Consider the following 13160-nt stretch of genomic DNA (forward strand, 5'->3'; position numbering starts at 1 on the left):
GGATTATCATGGGGCGAAGGAGCCCATTGCTAGCAGGTGTTGGTTTGCAGAGGTTGCTAAAGCTTTCTGCACCAGTCACTGCCCTGAGGGGGGACAAGGTCAGATTAGCTTCCTTCCTTTTGAACGATAAGGTGTAAGACTGGTAGGAGGAGGTAGGGCGTGAACTGGGTGATGATGCGGTTGATGTGATGGAATGGGATGACTTTTTGACTCGGTCCCGAGTTGAGTTTGCACCAGTGATTGAGGTGAAACAGTTGGCATGATATTTCCAGGATCTCCGCTAGACTTCGGAGACGGTGGATGAGATCACCGTAATGTTCAGAGAGAGGGAACTTTTGTTTCTATAGTATGTGGCGGCGAGGAGATGAACAAGGCCCGATATCATGAGATGTTGAGGAGCGACATTCGACAGTTTGTGAGCCAATCTAACTGCAACATGCTAGAGGATATGATAGCTCGATCTAGGGAGAAGGAGATTGACATGGAGATGGAGAGGAAGTGGAAGCCAATTGAGGTTTAGACATCAAGGGGTTTAGGAAAGAGGCCCAAGGTATTGGATTCCTGATCGAGAGGGCCATTAGGGATGTAGCCGCTTTGGAAAATGTGGCAGGGCACATGAGGGACCGTGTAGGAGAGGTGGTGGTTCTGGCTGCTTCAAGTGCCGTCGGATGGGTCAGTGTAACAGGGATTGTATTGCTACCACCACCTAGGGATCAGACCTAAATTGCTTTCATTGCAATCAAATGGGCCACAAGAAGGCCTAATGCCCGTGTTTGGCTGTAGCAGGACCGGTGTTAGCACCTGCTCCTGCGACTCTTCGGGTTAATGACGGCCGCCATGGCCGGGTTGATGCACCTATGGCGAAGAGAAGGGTTATCTAGCTGACGGCAGAGGAGGCGCGTGTAGCTCCCGATGTTGTGACGGGTATGTATCTTCTCCTAATCTCTTTATTTATATTGAATTGATTGCTTATGTTTATGTGTTGCATTTTAGGATCGTTCCTTGTGAACGATATCTCTGCTTTGGTATTGTTTGATTCAGGGGATACTCGATCCTTTGTCTCGATTGCGCTTAGCAAGAGATTTGTTGGAGCTCCGGGGGAGCTGGTTTTTCCTCTTGACGTTGAGAATGTTGATGATAGGACGGTCCGAGTTGCGAGGGTTCATTGAGGTTGTTCTCTCCGGTTATTTAGCAAGCAAGATTGATGATATTTTCAGCCATCAGGGTTATCCCCTCTCGAGGATTTATGATATTTTCGGCCAAGTTTACAGTGCATCTTGGTTCTCCAATATTGATTTTCGATTGGGTTACCATCATATGCGGTTTAGGGATGAGGACGTGCAGAAGACAACTTTCCGGACTTGATATGGTCATTATGAGTTCGTGGTGATGCCTTTTAAGCTCACCAATGCTCCATCCACGTTCATGGATCTCATGAACCGCATGTACAAATCGATGCTGGATCATTTTGTGATAGTATTTATTGATGATATATTAGTTTATTCCAAGACTTAGGAGCAGCATGAGGAGCACTTAAGGGAATTGCTGGAGACATTGAGGAGGGAGAGACTTTTTGCAAAGTTCTCCAAGTGCGAGTTCTGGTTGCGAGAGGTACAATTTCTAGGGCACCTTTTCAACCAGAAAGGTATTCAGGTCAATTCGGCCAAGGTCGAGGCCGTGATGTAGTGGAATGTTTCAAGGTCTCCATCCAAGATTCGGAGTTTTCTTGGTCTGGTTGGTTATTATCTGAGATTCATCTAGAATTTCTCCAAGATCGTTGTTCCCTTGAACCGACTGACCAAGAAGTCAATGACATTTTGTTGGGATCCTGAGTAGCAGGTAGCTTTTGAGACTCTTAGATAGCGGTTGTGTGAGGTGCCGATTCCGACCCTGCTGGAGGGTGTTGATGACTCTATGGTTTATTGTGATGCTTCGATCTCCAACCTGGGGGCAATATTGATGCAATGGGGTCGTGTGATTGCTTACGCTTGAAGGCAACTGAAGCCTCATGAGGTGAATTATTCGACACATGATTTGGAGTTGGGGGCCATTGTTTTCGCCCTAAAAATTTAGCGGTATTACGTCTATGAGATTCCTTGTGCTATTTACATGGATCATAAGAGATTGAGGTATCTAATGGATCAACATAATATGAACATGAGGTAGCATCGATGGTTGGATGTGGTGAAGGATTATGATTGTGAGAACCTTTATCACCTGGGGAAGGCCAATGTGGTGCCCGATGCTCTCTTCCGCAAGGTGGTCGCGACTTCGATCAGAGATGTATGTTTGAGGATAACCATGATTGCTCCATTGTTGGAGCAGATTCGTGAGGCTCAGGCAGAGGCTATGAAGGAAGAGCACCGAAAGAGTGAGAACATTGTGGCTCAGGTGACTTCCTTCGATGGTAACCGCGGATTTTTGACTCTGCATCAGTGGGTTTGGGTGTTGTATTGGGTGGTGTACGCCAGGTTTTGATGGAGGAGGCCTACAAGTCGAGGTTCTCCATTCATCCCAAGGCGACGAAGATGTATAGGGATCTGCGTACTGATTGTTGGTGGCTTTACATGAAGCGAGATTTTTGCATGGTATGTCGAGCAGAGCCTTACTTGCAAGAAAGTCAAGGCTGAGCATCAGTGATCTCATGGAAAGATGAAATTTTTGGAGATTCCCGTATGGAAATGGGAGGACATCACTATGGATTTTATCATGAAGCTTCCTAGGAATGTGCACATAGTAGATTCAATTTAGGTCATCGTGGATCGATCAACCAAGAGCGTGCATTTCATTGTGATTCAGGAGAGTATTTCTGTAGAGAAGTTGGTCGAGATTTATATCAGGGAGGTGATGGAACATCATTGGTGCCAGTATCGGTGGTTTCAGACAGGGATGTTCGCTTTACTTCCAGACTTTGGAAGCGGTTTCATGAAGAGTTGGGCACTTATCTCAATTTTAGTACAACATTTCATCCGCAGACTGATGGTCAGAGTGAGCAGACTATTTAGACTCTTGAGGATATGATGCGTGCATGCGTGTTGGAGATTGATGGGAGTTGGGATATGTATCTTTCGGTAGTGGAATTTTCAAATAAAACTAGTTATCACGCTAGCATTGATCGACCTCCTTTTGAGATGCTCAACAGGAGGAAATGCAGGACCCCTATTTGTTGGGGTGAGGTCAGGCAACGAGTCATGGGGAGTATTGAGTTCGTACTCAAAACCACTGAGCTGATCCAGCAGGTTCAGAGCAGGCTCTAGACAGATCAGAGTTGGCAAAAGAGCTAGTGAAGGCGTAGTGGTTGCACCACAAGGGGTCAGAGTGGACTTAGGATCCCGGTGATGAGATGAGAGAGCATTATCCAGAGATGTTCAGGGTAGTGGACTTCAAGGACAAAGTCTGATTTAAGTGGGGGAGAATTTTAACACTTGAACCTTGGGAATTTTTTCTTTTGCCCTTACATTACATAATTTTTCCAATTTAGTCCTTGAGTTGTATGCGGGGGTACCACAATGTACACTTAGCGTACTCATCCAAAGGTGTGATCGTGGATTCGGAGGTGTACGTTGGGCATATAGAAGTGTATGCGGGGCGTATGTAAGGACTTTTGAAAACCCTAATTTCCGGGGTTGGACACTATGTAATCATCCTTATGGATATAAAACCCTCATTTTTACTCACCCTCCTTGTCCTCCTAGCCCTATCCTTGAAACCCTAACTCCATAGTTGAGTGTTCTTGAGCGTAAAAGCTCTTTTGGGTGTATTTTTTGTGTTTTGAAGGAAGGAGATCATCTTGAAGCTTCATTGGAAGATTGGGAGCTTATAGATCCAGGTTATCTTCATCATTTAGCACTATTTAGAAGTATAAAGCTCTTACATTGCTCTTTAGAATCTTAGATCTCTTTTACTTTGAGTTTTGGACCCTTTTAGTCCCATTGAGGAGATCTTATGGTTTAATATCATTTTTGGAGCTTATAGTTGCCACTCTTGGTATTATTTTGGTCCTAGAGTCATAAAGTTTTCATCTTTGAAGCTTAGATCCATCCATGCAAGAGTTATGGCCATTTTTATGAAATTAGAATGCTAGAAATCAAAGGCGGGATCTTTTGGGCATGCGAAGTCACCAAGTCAGTGACTTTATGGTTGAAGATACTCTTTGGGACTCAAATCTATGTTCTGGACCGTTAGACTTAAGCATTAGCTTAATGGAAGAAATGGATTAATGAAGGAGTATGTTGGTGTACAAGATAGTACGCGCAATATACAAGCCATGAAGCGAGTACGTTTAGCGTAAAACTGAGTACGCCCTGCGTGCTTAGTCAGTTTGGGCTTTGCAACTTTTGGGCCTCAGTTGGGATACTCCTTTAGACGTTGTTTCTTTGGGACTTATTGGGCCATCTAAAATCAAGCTTATGGGATAAGGAAAATTATTTGGCTTTAAGGTAAGGCCCATAGCACGATTTTGGGCGTAATTTGGAAAATTAGGCCATAAGTGGGCCTTGGATGACTTTCTGGTTATGGACCTTTAAGATTGTGGATTTGGGCCTTAGTTTTGGGTTAAGCTATGCCAGGGGTAAAATGGCCATTTTACCCCAAGTATGGATTATTGGCCATAGATTGAACCCAATTGTTAATTGGGTGTTACTTTGTACTAATAGCTCGGGGAGTTGTTATGGCAGCAACTAGGGATTTCTTTCAGTGAGATTCAGGATTCGAGGTGAGTTTCCTCACTGATTTCAGCGGGTCTAAGGAACTAATGCTCACCCTTGTTGATAATGCTAGGATACTAGGAGTCTGCGTGACCCTTGCATCTGTTATGTGTTGTTATGTATATCAGGCGAGGCTCGATGCCAGGCGAGGACTGAGTACTGAAAAATATGTTAGTGTTTATGATCATTATATGTGTTAGCATGATTATGTGATATAGATTGTATGTTTATAGTGGGCGAGGCCCAGTGACAGGTGAGGCATGAGAATAACAAATCTGTAAACTGAGTGGGGCTCGATGTCGGGCGGGGCACGATGCCGGGCGGGGACACAGTATGTGATTTGTTATGTATAGTATGGGGTAGTTTTGGGAATTCACTAAGCTTTGTGCTTACGATTTTCAATTTATTATATTTTAGGTACTTCCAGTTGTAGGGGGAAGAGCTCGGGTTGACTGCATTCAACACACCACATGGATTCTGCGCTTGATATCTAACTCTGATTTTATGATATTTGACACACTTGTTTTATTTGGGATGTATGGATAATGTTGGAGTAATATTTTATTTAAATTAAAAATGAAATTTTCAGACCATGTTTTTGGGATGTTACACTATGAAGTAACATTTTCCCTAGATTTTAGTATCTTACAGGACTTGCATTCAAGGAGATTATTGATATGGTTAAATGAGACAATGGTCTTCAATACATTTACACAAAAACAAATAAGGGGATGGTGATGATAAGCTCAAAGGATGAATGGATATGACATAAAAGGCTGATTCAATATTTGGAGAAAAATCTTTGTGACGTCAACTTCCTATGAAAACATATAAACATTACAGAAAATAAGTTTTGTGATTCCTGTGTAAAGGCTAAGAAAGCTTGATTATAATTTTCGGATAGTTCAATAAAACAAACATTTGTTTTCACATTAATACATTATGATATTTTGGGAAGTTATTGATTCTTAACTTTTTCTAGAGCACAATAATTTTTGAAATTTTTCAAAAACTTTAGTCATGTGGTCTGGGTTTTTTAAACATGTCTTTTGCGTTTAAACAGATAAAACATCACTCCTTTGTTGCACTAAAATGATAGCACAAGGAAGCAGTGTGAAATAATAAGGGACGCAACCAAAGGGTTAATGCCTCTTTGTGTAAGGCACATTCTAGTAAAAAATATAAAGGGGGAGGGGGTTAGAATTAAAACTAAATATAGCAATGAAAATAAACTTAATAAAATTCAATAATAAAGAGTGTTTCAGTTCTGTTATGACTCTCTTAATTATGCAATTAATCCATATTTGGTTATTTAAAACGTGTTCTATCTAAGCTAGTACTAAAAGCCACTAATAAACTCTAATAAGTTCTCTTTTATCAAATTAATTAATCAAAACAAGATATTTAATTAATATTAATTTTTCACTAACTTAATTAAACAAGATCTTAATCAAATCAGAAAAGCAGCGTTATGAACCTTGTAAAATTCTCCACAATATTCAATACTTCACACTAGCTCGGAAGCATAAAATTATATAATTTTCATTTTATAACATAATAAAATCTCAAAAGGGAACCGATTTGTTACTTGTTACTTCTTACTAGTTGATTAAAATAATTACAAATTTCAATAACAGATTAACTAGAATGATTCAATCCTAAATTGGGTGATCAATCTAAAAGATAATTAAAAATAAAACATTTATTAAGCATAAAACTGAAGCTACTAGATTGAATCACAAAGTAAAAACCAATTCTGATGTTCAATTATATAAAAAGTTTGAGTGTTTGCAGAACTGAAAACTATGGTTTTTAGCTAGACATGATTAAAAACATCTAAAACATTAACTAAGAAACTAGATATTAAAAATAAATAAACTAAATGTACTAGTTGAGTCGTGATCTTTAGATCTTCATAAACTACCAGAAAATGTCAGAAATGGCTGAAAAATCCCATGTAAAGGCTCTGGAACTTGTATGATGGAAGTTTTTCTAGAGCTGGAAGCTAGGAGGGGTATTTATAGGTAACCTATAGGGTTAAATAAGTATTATAGGCTGACACGACCGAATTTTCCAAAAGTGCAAAAAAAAGTAAAAATTCGGAAAATACTCCTACCTAACTTTTAATAAAGTACGTTGCTATTTTCAAAAGTTTTTTTTAAACACAGACCGTGTTTGGGTGGCCAGACATAAGTTTGCTAGGCGCAACTTGAAACATAAGAAAAATTAGAGAAAATCAGAGAAAAGACTCAAAGGAGAAACATGAGGAGGTAATATGGACTAACCACCAAATAAAGGGCTATGTTTGGTTGATGCAACTTTTAGGCTTGAAAAATGCATCAAAAATTCTTCGTAAGTGGAACACGGCTAGTATCTGCGAGACACGACCAATGTTTGCTCCTTTTCAACATTTTGGCTCCAATTAAGCTCGTAAAAGGTTACTAGCTGGATCAAGAAGCCTCTAATGTCTTACTTCACTTCAAATTACGTGAAATAGTCATCAAAACATGAGCAGTACAAACATTATGGTGAAATTCAAGAGCTAACCATTATTTAAACTAATGCAAACACAAATGCGTATAATATGATGCAAAGAAACACAAAATACTAATATAAATTGCATAGAATGACATTAACAGGGTCTTTCTGAACAAAACATAAAAATGAGGCGAGTGAATACTTTCGAACATTTTGTATCATGATAAATAGATAATTTGGAAAGAACATCAGATGATAAGGTGTACTACCCTCTTGATATGATATCTAAAATAATAATAATTTGGGTTTACTAAAAACCAATAAAAAAATCTACATATTCAAATCAAATTGTTCAATTGGACAGTTCGGTTTTATCAAAAAATGAGCAACCCTAGTGGTTGAGGTGGCTTTTACGTTATGTTGACGTGACACCAAATGATCATACTTCAATCTATTATGATAATAATGCAGATTGTCATATTGCTAACAATCTTGTGTTACACGAGGAAACCAAACGCGTTGAGATGAGTTTTAATTTTGCTCGTGAGTTGATTGAATCCAAAGAGATTGCAACTGTTAAGATTGACACTATTAATTAAGTCATCAAAATTTTCACTAAGGCTCTTGGACCAAACATCTTTCTTCATAGTTGACAATTTGGGTGTTTATAATCTTTAAATTCCAACTGGAAGGCGAGTACGGAAGTAAATGAACTGAATGAACACGAGCAAGAGCATATTAATATTTGTTTGATAAACTTAATCGAACAAATAAGCGAACGAACATGCACATATAAATAGAAATTTATTGTTTATGCTCATTCTTTTAACTAATTACTTTATTCGTGTTCATTCATTTATGTTTGATAAGGTGTTAAATGAACATATACAGACACACTTTACATCCAAATCAATAATCATAAACGTTTATCATCGATACTTCTAACATGATAATCGTACTTAGCAATGTTACTTTTAATATTTTTATGAAATCTAGAAGTTGTAAAACTTAAATCACGATAAGAGGCTCCACTTTCACTCTCATCAAAATTTTATATTATATATAATGTAATATAGTAGCTGAGCATAAACAAACTTAATCGAACGAACATTAATGAATGTTCATGAATATAAATGAAGGAAAACATCATTGTTTGTCTTGGTTTGTAAACGACCATAAATTTTTGTTCAAGTTTCTTTATTTATTTAATCAACAAATATAAACAAATATTTCATTGAATGGTTCACTAATTAAACATTCGGTTTGTTTATGGCCTAGGAGTAAAGAAAATCACATATATTCTTTTATTCCCGGGATCTATATTTTATCTTCATATATGTTTGGAACAAGGACAGTTTGACTAGGTGCCCGGTGTGGCACTGGAAATATCTAGTTTCTGTGTATGTAGTAAAAAAATTTCTACCTATTATGCCACTACGTAAAAAAAGCCGGCAACTATGTAAAAAAACTGGCAACTACATAAAAAAATTGTCACTCTATTGGATCAACCAAGCCCAAAATATATTTATAACTTAGACTTATCAACTGGTAGTCAAAAAAGCTTATTAGTTTTATCCCAAAAAAAACTATTATAGCCCAATGACATTTGGATAATTGGGCTTTTTGATCCAATTGGGAGAATGGCCTAATGGGAGACAATAATCAATAATCGACAGGAGCAAAATGCAAAAAAAACATCGAGCCATCGACACAGGGAGTCAGGAAGGGACGCACACGCACGATGACTTCACTCACGACAGACACGCCTCGACGACTTTGCTTGGTGCTTGATGCTTCCATTGCTAATCCTTCTAATTTCTTCAGTATCTTGTTGATTGAGTAGCAAAAATCCATTCCCATTTGTTCAATTTGACTCCAAGCCCTACATACGAATGAAGCAAGTAAGTGTTCGAAAATTGAAATTTTACCATTTTGTTTAGGTTGAAATCGAAATTGCTTTGTTTTTATCTTGAATTGGTGAGATTTCTATGTTTTTATTGATGTTATTGACTTATTGATTGATTTGGTGAAATAAAATTGCTATGTCTTATTGTCTTTATTGAAGTCAATTTTGATTTGGTGTAATTTGTATGTTTTTGTTGAAGCTATTGGATTATTTGGTGAAATCATAAGTTATTTAGCTTAATGTTGAAGTGTAGGTTACTCTGGTGGTTTTCTTACCATAAGACCAAGAACTAATCCTAATGAAAGTGGTGAAGGATCTTCCCAAACACCAATCACCAATCAATCAATCCCTTTGGTTTCTAATGCAATTCTACAAACACCATGCTCTAATGAAACTAATGATATTGTTGATTTGAAAGATATTCCAATGGAACCGGTGGATAGGCCAAAGATTACATGTTATGCATCAAATATAAGAGATGATGTAAGAAGAACATATTTGCTTCAAGGACCTTGTCAAATAAGGCTACACAAGTTTCCAAAAAAGAAAATAGGTGATAGATTAAGAAGCTTCATTCCTTCATGGTTTAACGATTTTGATTGGTTGGAATATATTGTGAAAAAGAAAAAAGCATATTGTTTATATTTTTATGTGTGTGGAGACCTCATGGGACAAAAAGGAGGGAGAGATGTATTTGTTTCCCAAGGTTTTGATGCTTGGAATAAAAAAATGCATTTCGGACTCATGTGGGTAATGTTGATAGTTTTCACAACAAAGCAAGAGAAAAGTGTGACTTTTTATTGAGAGAAAAACAAGTTATTAATGTAGTCTTGAGGAGGCAAACTGAAGCGGAGGACTTTAAATATAAAGCGCGATTATATGTTTCTATTATTGTTGTTAGACATTAATTGAAAACCGGTTTACCATTTCGTGGTAATGATGAGTCGGTTAACATGGAAAATAGAGGGCTTTACATTGAAGTGCTAAAAGCCATTCGAGAGACTAATGAAGATATTTTCAAGAATACTTTAGAAAATGCTCCTAAAACAATCAACTTATTTGCTCTAAAATTCAAAACGAACTTGTGCAATGTTTTACAGAAGTACTTTAGAATATTTGTCAAGAGATTGGTCAAGATGTATTCTCTTTATTGATTGATGAATCTAGCGATGTCTCAAAAAAGGAGCAAATGGCTATTGTTTTGCGATATGTTGATAGTCATGGATTTTTGAAGGAAAGATTCATTAGAGTTGCGCACATGAATGATGCATCCTCTTTGACACAGAAAAACACCTTAAATGAAGTACAAGTAATAAGTTGAGTTTTAGTCAAGTAAATTATTCTTTACTTTTTTGTTACTTTAATGTAATTTAATTACCTTTATGTTATATATATATATATATATATATATATATATATATATATATATATATATATATATATATATATATATATAAATTTTTTTAATAGATAGGAGGACCAGGTTATGATGGGTCTAGCAATATGCGAGGGGAATTCAATGGTTTACACGCTTTGATATTACAAGAGAATGAGATAGCTTTTTATGTACATTGCTTTGCACACCAACTTCAATTAGTGGTTGTAGCGGTAGCAAAGAAGCATGATGGTGTTAGTGACTTTTTTGAGCAACTTTCATTAGTGGTTAATGTTGTTTGTGCCTCGTGTAAAAGAAACGATTTACTACGGGAACAAGAAAGAGAAAGGGTGAAAAAAGACTTCTGTATTGGTGAAGTTGAAATAGGAAGAAGGTTAAATCAAGAGATTACACTTGTTTAGGAAAAAGATACAAGATGGTGTTCACATTTCAACACACTAACAAGTTTGATGAAGTTGTTTGCGGATGTTCTTGTAGTTTTAGAATTTGTGAAAGTGGATGGAGGGTCATTGGCAAACCGCTAACAAGCGTCCAAAATCATAACATATTTTAAATCTTATGAGTTCGTGTTTTACTTATATATGATGTATGCCATTTTACGCCTCACGGGTACATTATCAAATTAACTTAAAAAAAAAAGATCTAGACATTTTAGAAGTGGCTTCGATGGTTAGAGGGATAATGGACACATTGCAATCTTTAAGAGACACAGGGTTTGCTAGTATTTTGCGAAGGTTGTCCTCTTTTTGTCAAACACACAATATTGCTACTCTGGAAATGCAGGATTTTTATGTTAGTGCGAGAAACCATACGACCATAAAGACTAGTAGATTTCATTTTGAGGTTGAAATCTTCAACACGTTGGTGGATATGCAACTGACAAAATATTGGGATCAATTTAGTGAAACAAGCACCCAATTACTAGAATACATGAGTGCTTTGAGCCCTTGTGATTCATTTTCACAATTTGACAAATCAAAGTTGTTAAAGTTGGCTAAGTTCTACAAGTATGACTTTGATGATTCGGATTTGATAGATGTTGAAGGACAACTTGTAATATTTTATCACCCTTACATCAAAGATGAGCGTTTTACCACTTTGAAAGGAATTTCCGAGCTTTCTCGTTTAATGGTTAGTACGGGGAAACATCAGTCTTATCCTTTGGTTTATAAGCTTTTAAATTTGGATTTGATATTATCCGTAGCAACCGCAAGTGTAGAAAGATGTTTTTCGAAAATGAAGCTCTTGAAGACCGACTTGCACAGCAAGATTGGTGATAAGTTTTTGAACAAGGCATTGCTTTGCTATGTTGAGACCGAAGCACTTGTGAAAGTTGATAATGAAAAGGTAATGGAACAGTTTCAAAAGATGTCTGCACTAAGATGACAAATTTAAATTGTAATAGATGATAGATTGTTGTTTTGTTTTTAACTTTTATGTAATGCATCGCTTATTTGTAATAGACATAATGAATTATTTTTTGGTTTTTATATTATGTTTGATAGAAAAAAAATCGACAACATCTACTGTCAATTCTTACGCCCGTCCCTGGTTTGGAAGTTTGTTTTCCCTCTCTATATTTATGTTTACCTTTGTTTGTGAAATAAAATAACCTTGAAATCTATTAAATAATATATATGGGTGGAATAATGCATCGACATAGTTTTGGATCACAATTTGTCACATTGACCTATCACACTTTTTAACTTTTATAAAAATAGTTAACGGGTAATGCATCAAAGTATTTTTGGGTCAATGTATGTTATTACACTAAAACAGTCATGAGCTTTTTTGATTTTTATAATTATTTGATGTGTTAATTATATATGATTAAAATCTCTTTCGAAAAAATGATATGAATTTTCAATAAATCAATTTTAGATGGTGTAACCATTTGAATTCATATATATAATAAAATATAACTTAAATCGACATATTACTAGATAAACCATCATAATTAATTGATTATTACCTCTAACCTGGTTTTAAGATAGTCTACAATTTATCATTTGATGCTTAACTAAGATAATAACAAGTTATCGAACCCCACACGATTCAAATTCTCTATTAAAGACGTCTAAATTAAACTCTTTTACATGTAAGATAATATATGATCATTAAAAGCAGACAAAAACGTTTACAATAAGTTACACCTAGGGGCTTGTGTAGATTGACTCATATGCATTCTGTGGATCCTTTGTACTCGGGAGCACATGCATATGGCTTCCATGCCTACACAAACAAACAAAACTATTTGCGTATATCTACCATACAACACACATGCATCACTTCAAACTTTCTAATTTTGTACACTTTTATTTTGGTCCTTATAGTTCTTGTGACATTTCAAATCATACACATTACACAAACACAAGTTGATATTCTTGTACTCAAATAATCCAAAAAATGTTTTCCCTGTGACTTAAGAGGATGCTTGCCGACTATCAGTGTCGAGTATGTTTGGTTTGCCATGAAAAACTTTTCAGTCGATGTAGCGCTTCAACATCAAAATCGTATGCTCTTTTCAAATCATATGACTTTGAACCACGGACGTGGTCTTTATTACATTCTTAAGCTATTATCTTATACTGCATATTTTTTACATGTATAATAAGTTTTATGACCAAAGAATATAGCAATTTATATAGCATACTATAAGGGCATGTTTAGCGCT

General features: G+C 36.4%; 1 protein-coding gene across 1 annotated transcript; it reads left to right on the forward strand.

Moving 5' to 3' along the window:
• Positions 1-11167: 11167 nt before the first annotated feature.
• On the forward strand, positions 11168-11872 carry LOC111902719 (uncharacterized). Its single transcript, XM_023898533.1, has one exon. It carries the CDS (start codon positions 11168-11170, stop codon positions 11870-11872), a length of 705 nt encoding a protein of 234 aa, XP_023754301.1.
• Positions 11873-13160: the final 1288 nt, after the last annotated feature.

This window comes from Lactuca sativa, chromosome 4 (genome assembly GCF_002870075.4).
Source record: "Lactuca sativa cultivar Salinas chromosome 4, Lsat_Salinas_v11, whole genome shotgun sequence".
Classification (NCBI taxonomy): Eukaryota; Viridiplantae; Streptophyta; class Magnoliopsida; order Asterales; family Asteraceae; genus Lactuca; species Lactuca sativa.